This window comes from Diospyros lotus, chromosome 2 (genome assembly GCF_014633365.1).
Source record: "Diospyros lotus cultivar Yz01 chromosome 2, ASM1463336v1, whole genome shotgun sequence".
NCBI lineage: Eukaryota > Viridiplantae > Streptophyta > Magnoliopsida > Ericales > Ebenaceae > Diospyros > Diospyros lotus.
In genome coordinates this window covers 46,824,970-46,852,830 of record NC_068339.1, presented here as the reverse complement: position 1 = coordinate 46,852,830, position 27,861 = coordinate 46,824,970, and the positions used below count along the sequence as shown (strand labels likewise).

At 39.1% G+C, this 27,861-nt stretch overlaps 3 protein-coding genes across 19 annotated transcripts; 2 read left to right on the top strand and 1 right to left on the bottom strand.

Moving 5' to 3' along the window:
* Nucleotides 1-428: 428 nt before the first annotated feature.
* Nucleotides 429-22,715, top strand: LOC127793935 (DNA-dependent metalloprotease WSS1-like). Of its 17 annotated transcripts, none has more exons than XM_052324743.1 (7): nt 429-573; nt 700-747; nt 4,899-5,184; nt 16,725-16,907; nt 16,993-17,188; nt 19,072-19,500; nt 21,364-21,740. In XM_052324743.1, the coding sequence occupies exons 4-7, from the start codon at nt 16,753-16,755 to the stop codon at nt 21,553-21,555; spliced, it is 972 nt and encodes a 323-aa protein (XP_052180703.1). In that variant the 5' UTR covers nt 429-573; nt 700-747; nt 4,899-5,184; nt 16,725-16,752; the 3' UTR covers nt 21,556-21,740. The 17 variants fall into 17 exon arrangements, with proteins under 17 accessions (XP_052180703.1, XP_052180713.1, XP_052180714.1 ...); XM_052324744.1 differs by having other exon boundaries at nt 432-573; nt 696-747; XM_052324752.1 differs by lacking the exons at nt 429-573; nt 700-747 and adding exons at nt 3,887-4,100; nt 16,125-16,251 and having other exon boundaries at nt 5,100-5,184.
* LOC127794850 ((R)-mandelonitrile lyase-like) lies at nt 2,108-3,905 on the bottom strand (the record flags this gene model as incomplete). The annotated part of the gene is made up of 2 exons (XM_052326106.1): nt 2,108-2,239; nt 2,329-3,905. Coding segments are annotated over 2 exons (1,617 nt in total), but the record flags the coding sequence as incomplete, so codon positions are not given.
* Nucleotides 22,716-23,457: 742 nt separating the features above from the next.
* Nucleotides 23,458-25,109, top strand: LOC127793937 (mitogen-activated protein kinase kinase 5-like). Its single transcript, XM_052324755.1, has one exon. The coding sequence runs from the start codon at nt 23,788-23,790 to the stop codon at nt 24,841-24,843; it is 1,056 nt and encodes a 351-aa protein (XP_052180715.1). The 5' UTR covers nt 23,458-23,787; the 3' UTR covers nt 24,844-25,109.
* Nucleotides 25,110-27,861: the final 2,752 nt, after the last annotated feature.

The window sequence follows — 27,861 nt, the reverse complement described above, 5'->3', positions numbered from 1 at the left end:
TGAATTCAGTTGTTACCCATTTTTGATGATTCAACCAATCTTCCCATTGAAGAAAGCACCCCGACGAGGTTAGCGTTTTGTTAAATTGTATCATGAAAAATAGATTGAGACCTAGGGGTTGAGCCAGAATAGGCCCAATGGCTTTGGCCAGCCACTCATTGAAGTTTATACTAGTCTAAAATTTTTAATAGGCCTTTATTTATGTTAGGTTGGATTTTTATCTAAACTCAACTGATTTAGTTATAAAAAAATTAATTTATAAATTAAAGTTATAAATTATGATAATTCAATTTTAAGCAAAGAATTATCGTAAGATATTGAATAAATTATATTAATTTTTAATATATTTATATATTTATATTATTTTTTATTTTTTTCTTTAATAAATTTAGTCCTCGTTGACAAATTTTCTAGACTCCGCCCTTGTTGAGACCAGTCCATTGATCGCCGACGGTTATCGAGAAGGCGACTCTGTTGCTCAGGTAAAGCGTGGCCATGGCATCTGCCAAAGTCCACAGGATCATGACTCAACCTGTTCTCTCTCTCTCTCTCATTTTCAGGTTTCTTCAAAGTGTAAGTTCTTCACTTTTCAATTGTATTATGATTTTCTGCTCCCAATCTCCCATCCCTTAGCTTCCATTGCGGTTTTTTCGATTCTCATTGTTTCGGCGTTAATTGTGACACGAATCTCGTAGCCAGATCTGGCTTTTCGAGCAGAAGGACTTGAGGATTGAAGGCCGCATTATTGTATGTTTTCCATGCCTATGCTCTACTCTCTGCTTCTTCACTCTTTTCCTTTTTCATGCCTTTGACCTGTTTGTTACTTTGAAAAATGGCTCAATGGCAAATGTACTAGTTAGGAGTTTGTTCAATTCTCCATTTATCCTGATGGGTTATGCTCTGATGTAGTTAGGAAAGATAAATGTTGTACATTCACACCTTAATGGGACAAATCACATTACCTACATTCCTCCATGGGCCTTTAGTTACACTACTAAAGTTTTGTTGTCCTAGGTGATTATTTTTTATGCAATTGGTTAGGTCAATTCTTATTTGTTAGTGGCGAAAGGACTCTGAGGTTTCAACATATAGCAGTCAAATTAGTTTTAGGTAGTTGCAAGCCCAGGAGTCTGATGAATTCAATTTAGTTGTTCTCGTCACTTGCCTTCAAGGTATAGTTGGTGGTGAGAAAACATAGATGGGGGCAGATCATTTCCTACAGGCCTTTAGTGTGCACAGAAGTGCTTTACTCGGTGGAGATTTCTCCTACTTCGGCTGGTGGTATTAGCAGGAGGTATATGCTTGGATGATAGATATATAGTGACTTCTTTATACCACTTGGTGGTAATATGATGGCTGGTCTCTGGAATAAAATGTTTTTGCGAAATTGGAAGTTATCTCACTTCAGTTAGAGATGTCGGCAAGGGTCTGTGCTGGGATGATTGTTTCATCTGGGGTCCAGCTTTGTCGTTGGGCATTTTAGAACCCTCTTCCAACAACATCCAGATTCCGTGGGATCCTCTCCTATGTCATCTGTAAGCGGTTAGGCGGGTCAATGTACAGAGTCACTCAACTCTCAGTTGGCTGTCACTTTGCTAAGATTTTATCTCCAACCTCTTTGGGGCTGCTTCAGTTGTTCTCTGCCCCCGTAAAAGTCAGGGGCCCATATCAGCGTCCTGTGGTATGTTACTCTCTCACTCCCAACTCGTGGCACTAGCCTCTCGGCTAGCTCAGTCTGCATTAATTCCAATCTTCATTTTGCTTAATCAGGCATAAAAACTTTGTTCTCTTTTATTGGCTGTCTGTCTTGTTTGTGTAGGGTAGGGATTTGACGAGTACATGAATTTGGTTCTGGATGATGCTTGGGAAGTAAATATAAAGAAGACCAGAAAACCTTCGGGTAGGCCACAGGCTTCCCTTGCCTTCTGAAGGGAGACAACATCACTCTAATGAACCCAATTCTTTACCCAAAAATCTAACAATCCTTGTCTTGGTTTCTTTTTCCTACAGGGGGATATGATCATGGGCTGTATTATGAATCAAATATATTCACCTCTCATTGGGCATATCTTCTGAAAATGATGTTCTCTGGGGGACCAGAATAGGGCTTTCATACATTCACATCTTATTTTTTGTTTTCATCTTTGAGAGTTTAGATATGAAACTATAACAGCACGGTAACACATAAGCTAACAGTTACTATCTCATTCTCTCTCTGATTATCTTCATTCCCATGTACCTGCCAAAAACAACGCAAGCAAGTTAAGAGTAAGTTTTCCCTCTTGTACAGAGCCGATCTTCTTCTCCGTCATTTCAACAAACACTTACCGTCCAAGCATCAAAACCGTCGCCTGAGGATTGGTTCCCGGGGACACAGAGAAGGTGGAACCGTCCACCACTCGGAGCCCATCCATCCCAATCACCTTGAACCGCCGATCCACCACCTTCCCAACAACGCACCCGCCGTGGTAGTGCCAGATCGTCCTCACCGTTCGCCGGCAGAACTCTCCCATCACCACATCGTTTGCCTGATCGACCGGCAATCCCGGCCCCACATATCTGAAATCTCGGTTCCCGAACCAATCCCGCAGCTTGAATTCCTCCATCGATCGGCTCCTCAACACCTCCCCAATCTTGCGCGACCCCTTAACGCACCGCTCCAAATCTCCCCGGTGGCTGAAGTAGTTGAACCGCACAATTGGGTTAGCGCGAACATCCGTCGAGGCCAACCGGAGCAAACCGGCCGAGAGCGGGCCGGCGATCTTCACCATGACGGTGGCCACAGTGAGAGACTGCGGCGGAGATGCGAAAGGTACGACATTGGAGGCTGCTTCGATGTAAGCACCCGAGTTTGTAATTCCCACCACCTGTATGAGAGAATGCTCCAATGGGGTTGGAGGCACAATTGAAATGCCAGTTCTGGGATTATCAAATATGAACTGCCCAACATAAGGCGAGTGATGAAACGCCGGAATGCCCCATGACGAAAGGTAGGGTCTCGGGCCAATGCCGCTCAGAAGCAGAAGCTGCGGGCTGCCGAGCGCGCCGGCGCAGATCAAAACTTCGCCCTTCTCCCGCACCATCGCGTGGTGGAAATGCCCAATCTGGTCGCGATAAAGCACTCCAATTGCCGATTGTTTGAGCCCAGAAGGTGCCAATAGAATCCTCTCCACGCTTGCATACACAGCCACTCGAATATTCGAAGGATTCGCGTAGCTGAGGAGGTCGGCGGCGCTGTGGCGGAGCCCGGCGGGGTCGAAGGTTGTGCCGCCAACCTTGGTGCCCAAATAATGATCCAGAGTGAACCCATTATAAGGATCGATTCCCGCTTCCAGCATCGCGTCTCGGACAGTCGACTGCCAGTTCTTTAGCTCCGGACGGAACACCATGGCGTTCTCGATCCATTCGTAGGACTGGTTCACCACCTTTAGGTTCCAATTCACGCCGGATTTGGCGAAGAACTCTTGATCGGCTCGGCTGTAGAACCCGGCGTTGATGGCACTGCTGCCGCCGAGAACACGGCCGCGGGCGTTGCGGACGCCGTCTTCGGAGGTGAATGGCTGCGCCGGGGAGTTGTAGGCATCCACCTCCGTGAGAGCGGCGACAAAGCCGTCTTGGGTCATCAAGTTCGGCTGCCCGTAAGGCACCCCGCCGCGTTCGATAACCAGCACCCGGAAAAACTTCGACAGAGTGGCGGCCAGGGGGCAGCCGGCGGTGCCACCGCCGACGATTATGTAGTCGTAGTAATCTTCCGAAGGCAACCGCGTGGCGTTGAAGACGAACTGGAGATAACTTGGACCTGTAATGCAAGGTCCCCATGAAATCAAATCAAAACAACAACAACAGAAACAAAGAAGAACCAAGTGCACGAGGCTCCAGCCGTAGCCCCAAGGCTCACTTTCAAATCAAGAAGAAGAAGAAGAAGATGAAGAAGAGGTAAAAGAGTCTGGAAATATGAATGAGAAGTGATTGTTACTACTTTGCTGAGACTTTGCTCTGTCCGACGAGCTGATGAATGCGAAAATCATCGAGAAAGCTAGTACTGGGGTGAATAATGGAAAGATGGGTTTCCCCATTATCAGTGTTCTTCTCAACAAAAGGTATGCTTTTCTAAACTCTCTGATTTTTTACAAGACAACAAAAACTCTTCATGATATGGGATTGCAGAAAGTTGATGGGAGAGTAGAGAGAAGGGCAGTATGTTTTTGGTGGGAAATTAAGTTTGAATGAGGGAGAATCTTAATGGATAGTCTCTTAACTTTGGGTAATGTTGGGTATAATGGTCTTGATCAGTGAATAATGGTGTCCTTCAGCATCTGATTCACTCACTTAGGTCAACCTAACACTCTCAGCCCTTGTTCTTGTGAGATTTGTTGACCCGACTCTCGAGTGTTTCTCTTGGGCTGTTCTCGTTTAGCCACAGAGGCCTGACCATTATCTCAACCTTCTATTTCTCTTTTAAGTTCAGGTTAAAATGGTAGAAAGTTGACTCGAGGCCACTTTGTCATTATAGAACTTAGAGGAATTAGAAAGAACTTGGCCAACTTTATACCACCATTTTTCTTAAGACTTCATTTGCCTAAAACCACTCAAATTTTGAGTGGTCTTCTATTTACTCATTTTGATTTCGCTAATATTAACATAATTTAAATTATTACAGTAGGTTTTGGGTTTTTCAATTGCAATGGGCGATTATTACACTTTCTATGCACAATCATATGTCTGCCCTTTGTTTAATAATTACTCAGCAAACCATTAAAAAGCGTCTCTTGGATTTAAATGTGAACTCTTTTAATGTTTAAAAAGTAGGAATAAAATTAAATACAATTAAAGGTAGGCATGTACTAAACAAGCATTATTGGAAGAAGAAAAATCATAACTTTCTCGTTTTCCCGTAGTTTCTAGAAGATTCGGTCTTGTGGGCTGTTCTCATATTCATACGACCATCTGGGAAAGGAAAACGAATGTCAAAATCCTTTCTTGCAGAAAAAGAAACTTTCGTAGCCGCGAAACAAACACCTTACCGGTAACGGTGCGTCGATGACCACCACGTAATTAAAACAGGACGAAGCATTGATTCTCTCTCCCTTTCTCTCTAGATTGAATCGAAACGTCTTAAAGTATCCGATTGTTTGTTGCTGTGCCGTATGCTTCGATCTGTGTATCTGATTGGATTATCTTCAGGTACTACCCCTAGTTCTCCCTTTTTATTTTGTTTCTAACATCTATTTTTTTTGTATTTGTGTATCCTTTATGTTCACAAACATTTAATCTACCTTGAATTTCCTAGTTCTGTTTGAGCGATTGCTGTAATTTGTTCTTACCCTACTGATTTTTGGGTAGCTGGAAAATTAGATTGTCCAGGTTATGATATCATGATTGCAGAGTCAAATTTGTATAGCACATCAAAACTTGAACTCAAATTGGATAAATATCTTGGTCTAGGAATGAAGAATTGGGAAGGTCACTTCCCATGGGAAATTATGATAGGAATCTTAGTTGTGTGGATATGAGAGACGTGGGAGTTAATTATTATTATTTTTAAGACCAATGTTAATATCATTCAACTCTGTTTCGTATGACTCTGATAATATTTGTCAGTGCTGTTCTTCATTTACAGCAATGGGTTGACGGGTTTGGAGAGAATGACAAGATCTGGAACAAATAGTTAATAGCTCTACGTTCATCCTGTTTTGGGAATGGAAGTGAATGAAGGGTTTGGAAACAAGAGGAACTGATGTACTTGGTATTTAAATATTTTCTTAAATCAAGTATATCCTCAATTTTTTATCTTTTAGAAAATAATTATAAATTTAATTTAAATGGTGTTTTTGAACTTCTGCCGGAATGCCCTTTTATAATTGCTCTACTGAAAAAGGAGGAAGGAAAATTACCTCCTTTCCCCTAGATTAGCAAAACAAGAGAATGAGTGCCTCTCTCCCCTTTTGAATTCATGCTTTTCTTTTTCTTTTCTTCCCCTCCATCCTAAATAAAGCGTTAGTTCTTGCATGACAATTAATTCAATTCAACCCAACCTTTGAATGTTTTAGAGGGTTTGGGTCCTACACATTTTTCATTGCTACTTGTGTGAGAGTTCAATTATTCTTATAGTGTTAGTTTCTGTTAGAACAGAGAGGCTAAAGAGACAAAAGGTGTAAAATGCTTCCTTGATCTCTTATTCATGGATCTCAGCCATTAAATACCTAAAACTAATACATCACCTAATTACAAGAATGCCATTATTTGTTTATCAAGTAAAACAAATGTAAAACTACAAGCTAAATACTAAACAACAACTAAACAGAAATACAAAAATACAAAAATACTGCTATAGTTAATACTCCCCCTCAAGATTGACTGTGAACATCAAGCACAGCCATCTTGGACAACAAATACTGCATTTGATAAGCGGGCAACGGCTTTGTAAAGAGATCAGCAAGTTGATGGGCTGATCTAATAGGCAGAAGCTTGAATAATCCAGCCTGCAACTTGTCCCAAATGAAATGACAATCCAATTCAATATGCTTGGTGCGTTCATGAAAAACTGGATTAGAAGCTATATAAACCGCAGCCTGATTATCACAAAACAAGAGAGAAGGAGTTACCGTAGAGAGCTGAAAATCAGATAAAAGCTAGTGTAACCAAACAATCTCACTAACAGTAGAAGCAAGAGCACAATACTCAGCTTCAGCAGAAGACCGAGACATAGTGGACTGCTTCTAAGCCTTCCAAGAGATTAACGAGTCACCAAGAAAGACACAAAAACTAGTAACAGATCTTCGAGTGTCCAAGCAAGATGCCCAATCAGCATCAGAAAATGCGCGAAGCTGTAAGGAAGAAACAACAGAAAAAAAAAAAGACCCTTCCCCAGAGAGGCTTTAATGTATCGCAACAAATGATGAACAGCATCAAGATGAGGCTTCCTGGGCTAAGAAACATATTGACTAAGCTTATGGACAGCAAATGTAATGTCTGGCCAAGAAATGGTTTAAGTATAGAAGTCTCCTAATAAGCTGCCGATAGGCAGACATATCCTCAAGTAAAGGACCCTCATTTGAACTTAACTGGATATTAGAAATCATGGGAACAGCAGCTGGTTTACTAGACATGAAATCTGTGTTTTCAAGCAGCTGTAAGGCATAATGCCGCTGGGAGAAAAGATACCCTTAGTAGACCGGGCAATCTCAAGACCAAGAAAGTACCTTAACCGGCCTAAATCCTTAAGTTTGAACTTACTATGAAGAAAAGACTTGAGAGAGGCTATGGCAACAACATCGGAACCCGTGGTGATTATATCATCAACATAGACAAGTAAGGCCACAAAGGAAGACCCAACACCTTTGGTAAATAAGGAATAGTCAGATTTTGATTGAAGAAATCCATATTCAATAAGGGCAGATGAGAATTTAGAAAACCATTGCCTAGAAGCCTGTTTAAGCCCATAGATAGACTTATGAAGCCGACATATCAAACGCTTCCCCTTAGGTGGAGCATCAACTTTAGGGCTATAACCAAGAGGAAGATCCATATACACTTCTCAAAAAGATTCCCATTAAGGAAGGCATTATTAACATCTAGTTGAATAAGGGGCCACTTATGAACTGTTGCTAAAGCCAACAACACCTTAACAGTAACTAATTTGGCAACGGGAGAAAATGTATCAAAAAAATCTAACCCTTCTTGTTGTGTGTATCCCTTTGCCACAAGACGTACTTTATATCTCTCAATAGTACCATCAGATCTATATTTGATTTTATACACCCATTTGCACCCAATAGCATGCTTATCATGAGGCAATGAACTAACCGTCCAGGTATGGTTCATATGCATAGCCTCCAATTCTACTTTCATAGCATCCCTCCAATGCGCATAGGGCACGACTTGATGATAGAATTGAGGTATAGTTGTTAAAGGCGCCTAGGCGCCAGTTCAGCGCCTAGCCTGGGCCGAGGTGAGGCAATTTCAGTGAGGCGCCGAGGTGAGAGGCGCGCCTCATGAAACCTAGGTTTTAATTAATTTCTAGGCAGCCCAATTCCTCCCTTCTTCTCAGTTCCAGCATGTATACATTACAACATGTACAACATATTTACATATTTAAAGTAAATGTCCACATTTTCTTTTATTTATACTTTACCTTCCATTTACTTTAATACCTAAATGTAAATAAGAAAGTACCCCCCATTTGGATTCAATAAAAATATCTAAAAAATCAAAATGCATAACAATAAGAAAATAGAATTTTGGTTTTAGTACAAACTCAGGATTTAACAATTTTATCACCCCCAAAATACATATCTACTATTTTTTGAAAAATTCATTAAAAATTATTTTAACAACAATGAATATTAGCTATCAAAATACCGGGAGATAGTTTTTCAAAATGAAATTTTTTTCTTATATGTCTCCTTATAATGCATTAATCTTCCAGACTTAGAAAAATAACATTTTTCAAAATGAAAACATTTTCTTGATTGTGGACTTGTAGTGTTTATTGATTGTGGAGAGTACTAAAGCTTGTCCAAAATGTCCTCCATCAGTAAAACAAGAGATTGGAGAGTACATGCAAAAGAAGAAGAATAACAAGGATGAGCGAAATATGGCACCGTTAGATGATGATTTTCAATTTGGTGAATGGTATGATGATGATGATGAGGAGCTGCCTCAAAGTAGGAAAAGACCCAATGTATCTACCCAATGTATTAAACAAACTCAATCACAATCGGGTTCAAGTTCGACTTCAAAGCGGTGTCACAACCCTAGGGTTAGTTAGGGTTGTGATAGGAATTGGGAGAAGAAATCAGAATTGTAGAGGGGGAAAATCAGTAGAAAGAGGGAGAGATATTGAGAGAAAAGGGAAGGAACTTGAGGGAGAATGGAGAGAAATGTTAGGGAGAGAATTAGAGTTTCTTTCATTCAATTCAAGCATGCCAACAAACTCCTAACAGCAGCCTTATATAGGTGTCATTGCCTTCTAACAACCTAACCACTTGCTAACAATATATCCTAACAGTTCTTATAAACCTATTACAAGATTATCCCCTTTATTATATTCCTATTACAACATTGACCATCCTGTACTCTTAGATACATGACAATTCCCTCTGCCTTAAAATGTTTCTTGTCCCCAAGAAACTTATTATCATTTAGCTGCTCTTTCTTCATCCCACTCCTACCTTCATTTTCTGTTCAATCTCTTTTTCCCTTTTTCTCCTTCTAGGCTTTTTCTTCTTTATTCTTAGGATTCCAAGAATTGTCACCAGCATAACTTGGACCAGCACTTCAATAGGGGCAACCAGATTGATCTCAGTGGCTTCAGATTCAAATCTGAGTGCTTGAATAGCAGACTGAAGCTTATAGTCCTCAACATTGTTGTCTATGTTTCTTATGAATAGAGTTTGAGATGGTTGTTCCCCATGAGGATGTTCTCCATAACCCAAATTAATAGATCCTCCAGAATGACAATAAGGGAAGCTATCTTTTCCCAAGTCCAATTCTCCAATACTGCCAAAAAAATCCAAATCGTTAGTATCATCTCCAGCCTTGGATTGGGGCACATAGTCAACCCCATCAGTCACCCCCGACAGCAAGTCATCGCCATTAGGGAAAGGTTTTTCAATAGTTTGTGCCTCAATTCCCTCAAGGGATTCAAGAGGTTCCTTAGCAATTAAACCATCTGCCCCTGTCGGCAATGTTGCCACATCTTCGTCTCGTTCATTGGAATTTTTCTGAAGCTCACTGTCAACAGTTTTCTCCTCCACATCAGCAACATCATCTTCTTTTAGCTTACTGGAATTCACTCCTACTGAAAAGTTGTCGGAATCCATCATTTTTTGGTTAGAATTTTCGGAATGATCATCTGCAACATTCCTTCTCGGGTTGTCAAAGAATTCTGCTAGAAACTTGTAGTTGTATTCCTTCTTCGGCTGCTCTATGTTAAGGAAACAGCTGAAAATGCAGCATCCTGCTACTGCCAGTTAGGCTCCCATGGTCTCATGCAGGCTTTGCTTGTCATGGCAGAAAAAAAACCTGAATCACGACTGCAGCAGATGAAGTCTGCTGCTTCTGTCGCTACTGTGAGACAGTCTTTGATCCCTTTAGAAACAGATTAGAACCAATTTGGCCACGTCACCTTTAATTATCAGCCGACACACACCTCCTCTTGCGTCGGAATCAATTCCGAGATTTACTCAGAAATTTCCTTGTTGCTTCTTTGTCTCAAATGCCTAACTCTCTGGAATTGTTGGAATTGCACCAGAAGAATAAACCGAAGGCTAGGAATTGCTCTAGGAGTCGCTGAAACACGTTTTCGATTGGCCTTCGAGATTCGCTCGCTCCTTTTCACCTTCAAATTCAAATGAGAGGTTATCAAAAATTCGGTATCGCCAAAGCTGCCTGGCTTGTTTTGCCGCCACGATCGCTGGACTTTGCAACTTCTTGTGATATAATTGGCTCAGCTCAACCCCTTACAAATCGCCCGCTCTGTGACACCTTCCGATTCAGAATCACCTGGGTTGTTCGTCTCCTTTGATCAATTATGATGCAACCAATGGAATTCTCTAGAATTGAGAATCGATAGCTGCAGTAATCTATGAATTGGCTCCCAAATCTGTTGAAATTACTTCGCCCATCCACTTCGAACAAACTTACTGCAATTTGCGGCTGAGCATCAACCTTCTGCTCGCTTCCAAGAAAAGTCGAACAACTCTTCCAGACCACAAGCCGTGATCGCTTGTACCTCAGCTTCCAATACCTGTTGCGCTACTCTGATTTGGACTTCAAATTCAACTCGGTATCACCGTCGGCCTCTCCTTCGCACGCCAATTCCGAGCAAGACTTATTAAAATTCGTTGCCGTTCGTCAACATCTTCAATTCCGCTGAGTCCTGATTCCACATCCAATCACCGTCCAACACTCCAAGTCGGCCAATTGTTCGCCTATGATCGCAATTGCCGTTGATCATCAATCGTTCAAGAATCTGGACTAGCCTCAATCGCATGCCTTAACAATCTGGATCTTACGCATTGATAACAAAACTTCCAGATCCTTAGCCGAAAATCACCGGAACCACTTACTGGAATTAATCGGAACTTTGGAATTCACTTGAATTGAAGTCTCAATCACGGCTTTGCTTCTCCTTCCTTGTTCGACTGCAACAACGCTTCTTGTTTTGATTGCAAATTTGAACGCAGACTGCCGGAAATTAGCCTAGCTCGCCTGGCCTTTGAGTTTCGGATAAGAATTGCTAGTCACAACCTAGAATTGATTGAAATCACAACCAAGGATTGACTGCTCTGATACCAATTGTCACAACCCTAGGGTTAGTTAGGGTTGTGATAGGAATTGGGAGAAGAAATTAGAATTGTAGAGGGGGAAAATCAGTAGAAAGAGGGAGAGATATTGAGAGAAAAGGGAAGGAACTTGAGGGAGAATGGAGAGAAATGTTAGGGAGAGAATTAGAGTTTCTTTCATTCAATTCAAGCATGCCAACAAACTCCTAACAGCAGCCTTATATAGGCGTCATTGCCTTCTAACAACCTAACACTTGCTAACAATATATCCTAACAGTTATTATAAACCTTTTACAAGATTATCCCCTATATTATATTCCTATTACAACATTGACCCTTCTATACTCCTAGGTACATGACAAGCGGCAAGTAACTCAAGTGATTGAAGATGAGGAAGAAAGTGAGATAGAGACCGAAGATGATGAAGACTTGGAAGAGGGAGAAGAATTGGGACAGGAAGAAGAAGATGAAGGGGTGATTGAAGGGGATGATGAAGATATTGACGTTGATGTTGATGATCTCCTTAATGATGATTGATTAAAACTTCTTTATTGATTGTGGACTTGTAGTGTTTATATATTTGTTTAGAACTTTGCATGATGATTGGTACTTGTTTGAGTTTGAGACTTTAAGTTTGAACTTTGATGATGTTTATAGTTTAGAATTTGCATGATGAATGAATCAACTTTGATGATGTTAGTTTAGAATTTGAAGATAATGGATCATTAATGATATACATGTGTTATTATTGATAATTTGATAGTTTTTTATGATTTTACAAGATTTTGAGTTTTTTTTTTCTAAAAGGTGCGCCTCGCTTCGAAAAGGCGCGCCTCGCCTCGTGTGCCTCATGCCTCAGGCTTCAGGACCCTTTGCGCCTCGCTGCGCCTTGCGCCTTTCAGAACTATGAATTAAGAGTCAAAGGTAGATGAAATATTAAGAAGTAAATGTTTATGAGCATGGGATAAATTTGAGTAAGAAACAAAATGATCTAGAGGATATAAAGATTTTGTAGAAGGCAAAAAAGTCTAGGATAACAAGTTGCAATGGAAATCTTGAAGATAAGAAGGAGGCCTTAAGACCCTAGTTGATCTACGAGAAGGAAGAGGATTACAAGGAGAAACCGAAACAGAATCAGCAACACAATCCTTAGCTGGTACAGAATCAGTAACACAACCCTCATCTGGAACATAATCAGCAGGAGAAGAAATGGGTTGATGTTGAGAATAAGGAATGGCCAAATCAGGAAAAAGATCCACCAAATCATGAGAAGAGACAATACTATGAAAGGGAAAAGTATTCTCATGAAAAATAACATCACGAGAGACAAAGAAATGCTTGGTAGCCATATCATATAGCCTATAACCTTTCATGCCAGGAGAATATCCGAGGAAAACACAAGTAGAAGCTCTAGGGGAAAATTTATTCCTTTGAGATAAAAATGTGGATGCATAGCAAAGACAACCAAACACTCTAAGACAACTATAATCAATTGGTGTATGATAAAGAATCTGAAAAGGAGACTGTTGATTTAATACTAGAGTAGGAGTCCGATTGGTTAAAAAGGTAGCAGTGAGAATGCACTCACCCCAAAATTGGATAAGCACTCTAGATTAAAACATCAATGCCCTAGCTACATTAAGGAGGTGCTGATGTTTGCGTTCAACGATTGAGTTTTGTTCAGGCCTTTGAACACAAGAAAACTGATGTAAGACGCCCTTAGATTCAAAGTAATCTTGAAACCTCAACTCAGGTGCATTATCAGACCTAAACATCTTCACCTTAGCATTAAATTGAGTCTCCACCATATTGAAAAACTTGGGAATGATGTCTCTAGCCTCATATTTATGTCTCATTAAAAATACCCAAGTGAAACGTGTGCAATCATCAACCAAAGTCAAGAAATATCTATAACCCGCATGTGTAGGAATATGATATGGCCCCCAAGTGTCATAATGAACAAGATCAAAAGCAGTTTGAGAGATATGATTATGAGAAACAAAAGGAAGTCTCTTTTGCTTAGCTAAAGGGCAAACCGAACAATGAGAATCATCACCACTATTTCCAAAATGTAACACATTTTTCAGTTTTTCCAACTTGTCAAAAGAAACATGTCCAAGTTTAGTGTGCCAAGTGTTTCTACTTACAACATGTGCCACAGTGGCAGATTTATAACATTTGTTTGTCAACAAATCAATATCAGCATCAATCACATAAAGACCTTCAAGAAGTCTACCCCTACCAATCATCTTCAAAAGATGTACATCCTAACAATACATGAATGAGAAGAAAAACGAAAGCTCATAGTATTCCCTTCTACTAGAGCACTTACTGACAGCAAATTAAATTTGAATTGTGGCACAAACAACACATTTTCAAGCACCAAAAACTAACTAAGCCTGACAATCCCTATAGACTGCACAAGTATCCGAGAATGATCAGGCAACGTGATATATGTATCAGTAATAGGTCTCAAGGAATGGACAACAACCTTGTTAAAACATACATGGCTAGTAGCTCCTGAGTCTATTATCCAATACCTAGGGTTATTAAGAATTGGACTCACTGATATAGAAAAGCAACCACCTGAGGTCCGTTCTTGTGAAATAACAGGTTCTGCTTTCAGCTTTGGTGACCCAAAATGGGTGTTCGACATACTCAGCAATTGTTGATATTGATTGGGATTTAAGGTTTGCACAAAATCCCCAACAACTGGACTGCCAGAAGAATTTTCAGATTCCTAGCCCATAATAGCAACATTCACTTGATTAGGAGCATTATTAATGTTGTAGTGATTAGGAGCATTCCTCTGTTTCATCTTATAACCAAGAGGATAACCATGCAATTTATAGCATTTTTCTATGGTATGACCATGATATCCACAATGTGTGCATATCGATCTCTTCTTCTTTTGGGATTTATTATGACCAGATTTATTCACCTCATGTTTGACATGAAACATAGCAGAATTAGTGACACGTCCTATAACACTCCTTTGATTCTCCTCTTGTGATATTAGGACAAACACCTTATTGATTGGAGGAAAGGGATCCATTAACAATAATTGACCCCTAACTTGAGAAAACGACTCATTCAACCCCATAAGAAACGACATAGAATATTCCATCTGATAGTGATCAACCAAAGCCCTAACACCACCACAAGTGCAATGTCCACAACTACAAGTAGGCCTAAAATTAGCAAGTTCATCCCATATAGTCTTGAGTTTTATAAAATAAGCACTAACAGATAATTGTCCTTGGTTTAGATTCATCAATTCACGTGTCATACATAGAATCATAATATATGACACTGGCAGAAATTTCTTTCGAAACAAAATTAAGAATCCAGGGTATCATCATATTATTATTCTTTATCTAGGCATTAACAAGAAAGATATCACTTGTAGGTCGCGGGATGGCACCGTTGACGAAACCTAACTTGTTTTTCACGGATAAGGCAATCGTCATAGCCCGACTCCAAGAGGCGTAATTATCTCAGGTCAGTGGCTGAGAAACCAGCATAAGCCCAGGGCTATCTAAGTGGTGAAGAAAATACGAACTCGATCCGTCATCAACAACAATGATACTCATCAACGAAGAAGAAGAACTAGGCGCCATCGCAGCCATATAAGAAGCTCGAAGAACGGATCAGATCAAATCGAATATGAAAAAGTTTGGACGATCAGAAAACCGATTGAAAGCCGAATCTGTCCAAACAGTAGCTACATCGAACAGATCTATGAGTTAGGGTTTTGATTTTGAATGAAATCGAACAAAGCGAGATCAAACAGATTGAAGCGATATCGAACGGATTGATGAACTAGGGCTTTGATCTTGAGCAAATTGAAACAAATAGGAAATGAATCGGCGAACTAGGGTTTCGATTTTGAATGAATCGAAACAAAGCAACAAGATTACTTGGAGAAGAAGATATCGACAGTTAGAACAACAAGATCTAATCGGAAAAGGAACAAGAAAATCGTTGGGAGAAAAACGGCGAGAAGGACTCAAGCTATCGGAAACAAAAAAGACAGCGGAAACAATGGAGGCGCTCTGATACAATGTTAGAACAGAGAGGCTAAAGAGACAAAAGGTGTAAAATGCTTGCTCGATCTCTTATTCATGGATCTCAGCCATTAAATACCTAAAACTAATACATCACCTAATTACAAGAATGCCATTATTTGTTTATCAAGTAAAACAAATGTAAAACTACAAGCTAAATACTAAACAACAACTAAACAGAAATACAAAAATACTGCTATTGTTAGTAGTTTCATTATTTTTATAGGTTTAGTTATTCTTGTGATTATTGGGGAGTGCATTTGACTTCACACCCCAGCACTTATACTGTTAGGCAGTTCACACATAATAAATATTGGGAACATGTTGTTGGATGATGAAGATGCCTTACTCATGATGGTTAGGAACACAACATTTGGCAAACACCGATATTGACAATTGAATTCAGGTGGAGCTACATATCTTTCCATAAAAATATGACCATCAAGTTCATGCCCTTACAAAGAACAAGGCTTTGAATTCATTCCATTGCTGGCTCCATTCTTTAGAGGATTACAAGATAACAAATAATGAAATTTGCCAAATGAGAGTGCATAACTTCTTTGTTGGGGATGCACATTCACTTGGAGCTTATCAGATAGATGAATAAAGATTATGAGCTAAAGGCTTAGAAAAGTGCAAGATGCTTGCAATCTTTGGTTATTTTGATAGCGTAAATTTGAGCTATACTAGGAGTGAAAAGGATGTTTTATTTTGGCATTTCTTGCAACAAAGATGTAACTTTTTTTGGCCTCTATTCTTTATGGAGAAGAAATAATTCGTAGGTGTCTCCCCCACTTTTGGACACGGTCGTGTCCTACCCAACATGAATGGGTTCTTTCCTCATGTTAGCCTCATGAAGTGGGACATTTCTCAGGGCACCTGCTTGCACCCATCAGGTAGTTCAAACACAAGCTTTTCATACAAATATTGCTATTTTGACAAAATTAACACAGTAGATCCCAAACTATTGCTATTGTTATTTTTTATTCATCTTCATTGCCATCAATTAAGAATTTTCTATTTTTTGTTTCTATAATCAAATCTTATCCATTACATACTTTTAAGCATATAGCATATTACATACTTACTGATATACCATATAAAGTATGTTATCATATTCTATATTTAAGTATATAGCATATTGTATAAAATTGTAGGACCTATATTCCTCTTCTACTAAGATCTTACAATCCTTGATCCCTCCTATGATCCGATGTTAAAGACCCCTCCATTGATTTCACGGGATCTTGATTTTAACAAACTTAATGCCCTTTAGTATGCAACATGAGTTTAAATTCAACTTTTTATTTTGTTTAAAGGCTCTTTCTCTGACATTACCAAATTACTTTTGGCTGACTATGCTTAACAGATCACGCTTTTCTAGGTTCAGCATTCATATGGATCTCAATGATCTTAACAAGGTCTGGGAAATCAAGACTCTCAGTAAGCATCGAGAAGGTGAGGCAAGGGAAATTCTTCAAAATATAGCAAAACAAGTTCAACCTATAATGCGTAAACGTAAATGGAAAGTCAAGATCCTTTCTGAGTTTTGGTATGGATTGTTCTTATTGCCTCTTAACTCCATTATTTTGTCCCAATGCTATTCTATTTTTCTTACACATGATCTGAATTTGCAGCCCAACAAACCCTTCACTTTTAGGGCTCAATATAGGAGGAGGCACAGAGGTTAAGCTCAGGCTAAGGATGCCAAACAATGAGTTGAATTTCTTACCTTACAATCAAATTCTTGATACCATGCTTCATGAGCTCTGCCACAATGATCATGCACCTCACAACACTCAATTCTACAACCTTTTAGATGAAATCAGAAAGGTATTATTAACGTTTCATACTTGATAGTATTATTTATAATTTTATTTTTGTTTTTGCTTTAACTTTTCCTCATCTGGAAACCAGATCACTACTCTTTTTCATGGCACTATTCTGAGAATGGGCATTTTGGGCATTGCATGAAAACTTAAAACTTGAAATTGATGAACATCTGGTAGTTCACTCCTGTAAAATGAAGCATATGACCATCTCTGTTTAAAGTATGGCCTTGAAAATTGCAGCCATGTGGAGACTTTTCTGGTCTTTGCTAGTTTACTAGTTAAAAATAGTGTAGATACAATTCTTTAGGGGATAAAAGAACTGTAGGATCAATTCTATTAGAAAGGAATTAGAAAATCCTAATCCTAATCAATTTGTAATATTTCCGCACTTGACAAATATTTACCAACTGTTAAAGGTGTGAAAATCTTGAAATAAGTGTGTTGGTCAAAGAAGTAATGCATATGCATTCACCCATCTCATTTCAGTCTTAGGTCTAGGGAGAGGAAACTCATGTGCTTGAGCTCATTCAACCTGTCAAGAGCTGTGTAGCATCCATAATTAATACATTGTCCAGACTCCAGAGGAAAAATATTTCTGCTGATGATTGGTTGTGATTCTATATATGATATTTTTTTTCCAATTTTTTTGTGGAGCATCAGATACTTTTTTAACATGTTGGCCTTGTTATTCAAAATGTAATATATATGCCCTCCAATCCCATGGTTGGAAAGGAAAAGCTTTGAGTTGTCAAAGCATTGCAACTTTATACCCAGGTATATTTTTCTTTAATTGTCTCTACAAAACCTTTGAGGGATGGCTTTTGTCTGCTGTTGATGTAGCTCTGATTGAACAGATAGGTCTGACGGCTAATGCATATTGTAATTAAAGGCATAGCAGAATCCCATATAATTCACATGTTCTGTTATTATAGCGTGAAAATAGCGCTTGATAACTTATCTGACCTAACAAGCACACATCTGTATCAGATGTGGAGCATTCTCCAATATCACTTGTGGATATGCAAGCTAACAGTAACCTCTAATTATATAGGTGGTTGTTTCATTGATTTTACATGCGCTAGCATATTGAACGATTGTAGAGCTTCAGTGTCAAGATAACTTCTCTTCACAATCTTTTCAATACTTTAGCTTGGGTAATCAATTTAATGTTAAGAATCTCAACTACTAAAATGAAAGGAAAGTAGCTTACTAATAAAACTAATCAGTTGCTATTTTCTGTTCTTTTCTGCTAGTTGCTTCACTCAGTAGAGGTTGGACATTGACCAGTTGAACTTTTTTTTTTTTGGGTTGGTAACCAGTTGAACTTACTTAGGAGTAAAGGAGAATATTATCTTGTGTTCCTATTTAAAAACACTGCAGTACCTTTAACACCAAACTTTGAATTTTTCCCATTCATTCCTTATTTTTGGTTGCAAAAGAGGTGGAGGAAGACCAAGAAAAACTTGAGTGTCAGACTATTAGGCATCATATAAGGGCCTTACATAAGATATGGCCAAGGACAGAAATGCCTGGTGAGCTAGAAGTTATGTAACTGGCCCAACTTAAGGGGATTAAGGCTTGATATGTTTTTGTACTCTAAAAGGTGAGGGTTATTGTTTTGCTAATCTTGGTATTCTTGGATGAAGCCTTCACAAGTTTCTCTTTTCAAGAGATTTTTCGTTAATCTTGATTCCTTTTTCATAAAAATTGGTTGTATGTGTTTATGTCTTAACTTGTTCACATTTTCCCCTTTTCTCTTTCATTGCTGTTTTTTCTCTTTTTTTTAGCTTTTCACCAATGTGACTCTCTCTCCCCCCCTCCCCCCCCAACCCCCTGCCACCTAGTAAGTTCCTAACTTGAGTGAACCTCCCTGTTTTTCTTAAGGAATGTGAGGAACTGATGGCTAAAGGGATTACGGGCACTGGAAGAGGCTTTGATCTTCCTGGGAGACGTTTGGGTGGATTTTCCCGTCAACCACCTCTGCCATTACTACGTCAGAATGCTCTGGCTGCTGCAGAAAGTAGAGCACGGCGTGGAGCTTTGTTGCCGTCTGGGCCCAGGCATATTGGTGGTGATAGCTCCATCATGTCTGCTCTCAGCCCAATACAAGCGGCTGCGATGGCTGCGGAAAGGAGATTACTTGATGAGGTGTGGTGCGGTTCCAAATCTTCCAACAGTGAGGGACCTTCTGAAAGCTCTGCATTTCCAGAAGACAGATCTGCTCAAGCATCGGATATTAGGTCCATAACTAGTCCAGAAGCAACAGTTAGTAGCACAATGTGGCAGTGCAGTTCCTGTACATTACTAAATCAAGTAAAGTTTCTACTTTTCCTTTATATTCTCTCTTTCTTCTTCTGTAATGTGCCTGATTTCTGACTTGACAATTGCAGTTGATGAAATCCTTTTTCAAAAGCTTAACCACTAAAATAATTTTTGTTGTGCTACTGATGCATTTTTCCTTCATATTTGAATAGAGAAAATCTGTCACAACTTAATACCACGTCAGTAGTTTCTTAAGGAAGTCTTGGGTTATATTACTTGGTTTTATGAAGCCAAGAGCTAACTTCATAGAGAAGATTTGTCATGACCTAATACCACATCTAGCTTCATGAGGAGACCACGAATTGGAGGAGGGGAATTTGTCACGACCGAATCCCACATTGGTAGTTTGCTAAGGAGGTTCTGGTTATATTACTAGGTTGCTTGAACCCAAGAGTTAACTTCAGCTAGATTTTTGAGGAAGGACTTGTGGTGTTACAAGGTCAACAGATAAATACCCAATTATTGGTATATGTATCAAATCAATTTTTCATGCATACCTTATATCTGCACATCTAAATACTTTTTTGTCAGAAAGGTGACTATCATGTATCTATGATAAGCAGAGAGGTCATATCGGAACTGCATTAATAGAATATTGATTTATTTAGTAGGTTTTCAATTACTGCCCAATAGCAGATTGCAGCCTCTTCAGAAAGTTAGAAAAGAATAATTAGATATTTGCGCAATTTAACATGCTTAACCTATAGCTTATAATATCTATACTTTCTCATCACAGTTGCGATTTGGGAACCAGCTGAACCTTTCTTCCCTGTGACGTCCCTATGCCTCACTAGGTTCAAAGATAGAACTTGAGTGTGATAGTCTACTTGTTAAAGCAGTAGCATCATGCTGTCTCATGGTATTTTATAGCAATTAACTGGTGATTCTACAGGGAACTGAATGAAGTTGATCAATGTTTAAACCCTGCTTTTTCCTAATTGACATGAATGTCATTATGCTTCAGCATAATTTGAAATCCAATGGGTGTTTGAAATTGGAACTCGAGAATAGTGCTATACTTGCAAAGCAGTATCAACCCCTCCCATGGTCTTATATGGGTGGTTTATTATTAATGCTATGGGGAAAATTAAGGGCATTTGATTTGGCTTCTCTTAATGTACATGAATGACCTGCTGCTGCTACTTCGTACCACACCATTCATCCATTATTTGAGTGTAGTGAGTTTTTTTTATCAAAATTTGAACTTTCCATGAGTTAGTTGATTCTTCTTGTGGTCAATTAGTGGCCATGGCACATCCATCCAGTGTGGAGTGGTTTTTAGTTCTGAAATTTGTGGGCAGTCATGAACAGTTAGTGAATGGGCGCACATGCTTAGATTTGTTCCTAACTTTTTTTTTTTTTTTTTGGATAAACAAATTTATTCCTAACCTAGTTGTGTTATAAAGGTTTATGTATTTTTATTTTTTTACTCAGGGAAAACTTTCGTCCTAGTAAACTAAGAGGTGTTCCTTTCAGGCTAGTGGATCTACCATTATTAGAATTTCTTTGCTCTTATTTTTCTGTTAGCCTCTGGGTTGTATCCTCCATAGTTTCTATTGTACTAGGAAACTGATATATTTGTGATGCACCTGTGCTCGGTGAATTAACCACTCAATTGCCTTTTGCTTTATAGTTGTACTTATTTGAAGTTGCAGCCATGCTAAGACTGAATGTCCAAGAGTTGAAGTGGCATATGATTTAGAAATTCCTTGCAATTGGAAGTTGCATTCAATCTGGTTTAGTTGATTGCAAAATTATGGACAAGGGATATGCATCATGAAATTTATGGACTTCCGTATCTACATAATACATGTTTTGGGGGACTAGTGCTAATGTGCATTCATGTTATTGCAGCCATTGGCACTAGTATGTGAAGCCTGTGGAATGCAAAAGCATGGTGGTCAGGGGGTGAAGTCCAACGGCTGGTCATGCAAGTTTTGTACCTTAAGCAACAGCATCGGGGCAGAGAGATGCTTGGCTTGTGGAGAATGGAGATACTCTTATGGTCCACCTGTCTCCACCCGTGGACCCTATGTTGGCACCTGAGACTGAGAGTTATAAATAAATAAGGACGACACTTTAAATAGTAAGTCTCCCTTCAATATGTATATTTCTATTTTGATCATTTAATCGCATTTGCTGAAATGAAAACATTATATGTATCTGCATGATTTTAACTTTCTTCAGTTGCAATGGCTGACTGCTATTAGTTCAATTGAAGTTCATCGTCATACAGCTCCTTTACTGTTTTCCTTCTTCACTAGGCTCTCTTGCCTCATTTGATACGTACGTTAGTTCAACTTTAACATAGAATAAAGGAAGATGTGAACATTTTCGATAGTGGAATCAGCGTTCACAAACAAGTTTATGTTATTGCTTTTGTGTTCTTTAATTTATGAAGCTGTGATGTTCAAGGGTGACGAAGGCAGTTCTCATTTCAAAGAAATGAGACTGTTTTCCTGGTGAAAGAGAGGATGCAAGAAGGATAGGGGCTGGTAGAAATGGTAGAAAGAATTAGCCTGGGACTTGAAATGAACAAATGGTAGGAAGAAGTCATTTCTGTAATTCTTTCTCTTCATTAGATCATCAAGATTCAAGTCAGATGGTATAATATTCAGCCATATTCAGCTCTCCAAGAAGAAGAAGAAGAAGAAGAAGAAGAAGAAGAAGAAGAATGTTGTTTTAGCACAATTTTGTATCCCCTTTTTACTTATTGGTTTGGTTCTCCATTTGCAAGTGGTCATATATGACAGTGTATTCTAGAAGGCGTGCATATATGGGTGCCTCTGTTCTGTTGAAGGAGGAAGATGCCAAGAAATTAAGAACATCATGTTGGAGTTGGAAGGGGCCAAAAGCCAAGCGTAGACGACTACTACTACTACTACTATTACTACTACAAGCCAGACATTGATTTTTTTGTTTGTCTGGTTGTTTGTTTATGGAGAGCTGACCTGTGGCTGTGGATGGACAAATTCAACCATGGAAGAGTAAAATCCAAAAATGCTTTTTAAAGACTTTTTTTACTCGACCCAAAATGCGTTCACATTTGTTAAGAGCGTTTATATTGGTATATGAGTCATGTTGACTATTTATGTGCAAATTTTTCTTTCTTTCTTTTTTTTTTTTTTTTTTTTCAACTTTCCACAGTACAATAAAGTTAAAATGAAGGAGCAGCTTGTGGACTGTCTGTCCTCTGTAGTTGTCTTTATTTTTGTTAATTGAACCCCCCCTTTATTGAGTAGCGAGTAGTGTGACAAGATGATTTCAATGTGGTACGCATCTCATCATCTATTGGTGTTCTCTCTATGCTTATTCTTTTTTTTTTATTTGTAATGTGAAAAGTTTAAAAAAAAAAAATTAATTTACAGTCTTATATCTATTCTATAACTTTAGATGAACAGGCAAAGGCAAATTCACTGCGAATTGAAGCTTAGGGACTGGACCTTTTGGGAGGAAACACAATAGATTACGAATTTTTATATAGAAGTAAAATTGAACTCATGACTTTGTAATATTTTAAATAGGTGCAGTGACTTATGTGGAGGGGTTATGTATGCATTTAGTTGAATCATAAATTAAAGGTAATTTCATTCTGAATTATTAATATATAAATGTATTTTATTTTAGTATTTAAATAATTTTATAAAAAATATATCGTATTTTTTAAAATTATTTAATCACTCAATAAAATTAGTTAAAAATAATTAAAATAGCAGAAGAGCCGTACAAAATATTAAAGGAGAGAAGTGGTGGCTGCATTTAATAGGTTTTTCCACAAATAATATCCACAAGTAGCCAGCCAGCCAGCCAGCCAGACACGCTCACGCGCAGTTGGAATCGGCACGCGCAATGAGGGCAGGGAAGGGCCCATCTGACTGGACCACGCAACCCACGCGCCTCAACTGCGCGTGTACTTATAGCGCCTTTCAAATCCCCATTCCCTCTCTCTCTCTCTCTCATTCTCTCGCTGTCTCCTCCTCCTCCTCCTCCTCCTTAGGTTTCTCAGAAATCACCTCCATCCTTCCTTCCCTTCCTTTCTTCTTCCAGGAACCTTCTTCTCTCTTTCTCTCACCGCTTCTTCCGTCGTCAGATTCCATTGCCAATTGCTCTTACCGAGTCGTCTCGAATGCCTTTGCGCCTTTCCGTGTCGTCAATTTGATTCCGAGGTTGCCGAACTCTCTGTAAATCGGAGTGCTTTTTGTATTTGTCGTTGTTGTTGTGGGTACGAGCTACGAACTCTATTCTCGTTAGAATTAATAATAGGAGAAGGAAGAAGAAATGAGGGGAAATCAACCACCGCCAGCCGCCGCGCCGAGCCGCCAGCGACAGCGGCGGCGGCCGGACCTCACGCTGCCCCTCCCTCAACGGGACATGTCTCTGGCCGTGCCTCTCCCTCTCCCTCCGAGCTCGGCGCCGTCGTCTTCTTCGAGTCAGCTCCATTTCGGCGGGACTGGACCGATGGCTTTGTCGGAGCTCGAGCGGATCAACCGGATCGGCAGTGGAGCCGGCGGCACGGTGTACAAAGTCGTCCACCGCCCCACGGCGAGGTTGTACGCGCTGAAGGTGATATACGGCACCCACGAGGAGGCCGTACGGCGCCAGATCCGCCGGGAAATCGAGATCCTCCGCGACGTGGATAACCCTAACGTCGTCAAGTGCCACGACTTGTTCGATCATGCCGGCGAGATTCAGGTCCTGCTCGAGTACATGGACGGCGGCTCTCTCGAAGGAACGCCAATCCGTCACGAGCCCTCTCTTTCCGACATCTGTCGTCAGATCCTCTCCGGCCTCTTCTACCTCCACAAACGGAGGATTGTTCATAGAGATATCAAACCTTCGAATCTGTTAGTCAACTCCAGCAAACAAATCAAGATTGCGGATTTCGGAGTCTCGAAAATCTTGGAGCAGACCATGGATCCGTGTAATTCGTCGGTGGGGACGATTGCGTATATGAGTCCGGAGAGAATCAATACCGATCTCAATCACGGCAAGTACGACGGCTACGCCGGAGATATTTGGAGCTTTGGGGTTAGCATTCTGGAGTTCTATTTGGGGAGATTCCCGTTCGCGGTGGGGCGGCAAGGGGATTGGGCCAGCCTCATGTGCGCAATCTGTATGTCTCAGCCTCCGGAGGCGCCATCCACGGCGTCGCGGGAGTTTCGTGATTTCATCGCCTGCTGTTTGCAGAGAGATCCATCAAAGAGGTGGACCGCCGCCCAATTGCTGCGCCACCCGTTCATCACGCAAAGAGCCCCGGTGGCGGTCAATCACCACGGTCAGGTTCATCAGCCTCACCAACTCCTACCTCCACCTCCAAATTTTTCTTCTTCTTGATTAGTTTCTTCTTCTGTTGTTACTGTTAAATTCGGTAGCTCTGCAAAATGATGGGCCGGGTGGGCGGGGATTTTAATTTAATTTTAATTTTGATTGTGGTAGGAAAATATTGGACGAATATGGGGAAGGAAGGGGTGGGGGGAGAGAAAAAAAAAAAAAAAAAAGTCTGTTACTTTGAGGCTTCTTCAATCAATCAATCAATCAAATCTTGTCTTGCTGTAATGCTTTGCAGAAAAAGAAATATCTACCTTTCAAGATTGATCCAACTTTTCGTTTGTTAGCAAAATTTCCCCTTCTGGGCTAAGAATTTTCAGATTGCATTTCTGGGCACAGAATTATCTGTTCCGTTTTAGCCGAATTTTCTATTAACGATTTCATTCACTAGGGAAACCAGACAAGTGTTGAATCTTTTTAAGTTTCCGTACTCAAATAAATGAATGAATCTTCCCAATGGCTGGGGAAAGCTGTAAGCATGCATGTACCCTATTTTTCACTCCTCCATTGATGTGTATTTGGATGCTCTTCTTTAATTAATATTTGTTTGTTGATTAGGAAGTAACGCAGTCTAATAACTACTAGCTCTAGAGGGTTTGAACTTTGAAGTTCTGTGGTCTTGTCATTACCCAGACCAAGGCTCTAAATAAGTAAAGAAATTGGGTGGACTTTTGAGAAGCTGTTGGTTTTGCTCAGATGTTGGAGGAACCATTGCTATTTTTTATCCTCTCCCATTCTCCGTTCTAGGACATGTGACAGCAACAGCTCCTCCTCCCTCTCCCCCACTGAGGTCATTAATTGTTTTAACACATGTTGCATATATATCCTGTCCTTTTTATCACTACTGAGATAAGTTTGGCCTTTCTGTTGACCTTTTGAGCTACTTCAATTATTCATTCTCTGCATTTCTAGGTTGGAGTTTAAATGCCCAAAATTGTAGGTTTTCACTCAAATGTTCCTGATCTATGCATGTGTGGCGCTGTTTCTTCTTGATTATTATACTTCCATAATGGGAAATTGAAAGAAATGAAAGGTTTGCAAGACATACGCTTATAAATGAAAGAAAAAAAAAATCCAAGAAATGAAATGTTTAATCTTTAATTAATCAGTTAATTAATTTTAATGGCTGCTATGCGAGTGTGACTCTCTCGCCCCTTATTGTCTGTCTAATCTAGTGCCTTGCTAAAGCTTTTTTGCCAAAAAGTTGCAGCCTGGCAAGCAAATTCTTTGATTCTGTCATCTTTCCGGGTTCAAATGGCAATGATGATGATGAAGCTCCCTTTTTACAAGAGACTGTGGGTTGGGAACTTCTGTCCTGTGAAGAAGAATCATGGAAAACCATAATTGAGAAATGAATCAAGTAGGAGAGAAAAAAAATACCCATCATCAAGTAAAATATGAATGGCAATTATTCATTCATGCTAACTGTTTGGGGGTTTGTAGGGTTGTGACTTTGGTTGGTTCAAAGAACATGGCCATGACAGGTATCATCAAATGACAAGGTTGTCGCGAGTTAGAATCATTCAGCTCAGTCCACAGCCACTAAAAGCAAATTAGTTATATGGGAAATGGTAAATATTTTTGTTTATTTGAAGAATGATCCCTATCGTTTGAATTTTTCTTTTTGTTGCATCGATCCTATCCTTAAATATGGTGCATGAATCTCTCTCTCCCTGTCACAGTAAAGTTAACATGAAAAAAGGTAAGGCTGCCATCCATATTCTCTCGTCTTTGTGTTTTTTTCCCTTTTAATTTGAACTTTAGAACGGTTGCTTTTGTACGGCAAGCTTGGATGGTGGGATGGTTCATTTCAAGCATGCCAATTGCCATGCCAGCTTTGCATTTGATAATGCATGAGAGAGAGAGAGAGAGAGAGAGAGGCTGCTGGTTCATGGGATGCTATCTATCTATGAACGTGCATATGCTCGATCATCATCATCATCATCCATCTATGGATGGATTATTATAGTGTTTTTTTCCCTCTCTCGTGGTCATGGGTAGGCCTCAGGCCCTATTATAGTGTTGTTTGGGTCATTGTGAGATTTCGAAATGGGATGGATAGATGCCGTCGGATTTGGTGTAGGCTGTCTCTGTCCCACTTAAAGCCACATCTTATCATGTTTCCCTTTTCTTTTTTTTTTTTTTTGAAAACTCTTACATTTATGCTCATTTTTTGAATTATCTATTGGCTAAAAATATATATTTTTTCTAAACTCTTCTCGTTTAATCATTTATGTTTTATTGTATCCCTCAAATTATAAAATAAATCTATTACACCTTTCGCACGTGACATAAAACGTATTTAGATAAAATTTTATATTAATATAGGGTTAATTACACCAATAATAACTTAACTATGCATTCTATTATTATTTTGTTACTGAATTTTGAAATGTTACCTGTTAGTCACTGATATTTTAAAACGGTTATTACTTAATCATTGAACTTTTAAAATGTTACATGTTAGTCATTGATATTTCAAAACTGTTACTGCTTAGTTATTGAACTTTAAAATATTATCTATTAGTCACTGATATTTCAAAACTGTTACACTGAACTTTAAAATATTATCTATTAGTCACTAATATTTCAAAACTGTTTCTCATTCGTCATTCGTGAACTTAAAGTTCACTAACTATCGAGTGACGGGTAAAAAACGATTTTGAAATATCAATGACTAGTAGGTAATATTTTAAAATTCAGTGTAACAGTTTTAAAATATCAGTGACTAATAAGTAATATTTTAAAGTTCAGTGACTAAATAGTGTAACAATTTTGAAATATCAGTGACTAACAGGAAACATTTCAAAGTTCAGTGACTAAGCTATAACCGTTTTGAAATATCAATGACTAATATGTAACATTTTAAAGTTCAGTGATCAAACAGTAATAGAATGTAAAGTTGAGTTATTATTGGTGTAATTAACTCTATTAATATAATATATATTAATAAATTATATATAATTATTTATCAAAATTTTATATTAATATATACACGCTATACAATGACTATTAAATATATAT

Excerpts from the sequence above, each read along its gene's own strand:
- LOC127793935 (XM_052324739.1), top strand. The coding sequence starts at position 4,012 with ATGAATGCGAAAATCATCGAGAAAGCTAGTACTGGGGTGAATAATGGA. Across the intron at positions 16,908-16,992 it reads AAGATCCTTTCTGAGTTTTG|CCCAACAAACCCTTCACTTT; the intron begins GTATGGATTGTT and ends CTGAATTTGCAG. Across the intron at positions 17,189-19,071 it reads TTTTAGATGAAATCAGAAAG|GAATGTGAGGAACTGATGGC; the intron begins GTATTATTAACG and ends GTTTTTCTTAAG.
- LOC127793937 (XM_052324755.1), top strand. The coding sequence starts at position 23,788 with ATGAGGGGAAATCAACCACCGCCAGCCGCCGCGCCGAGCCGCCAGCGA.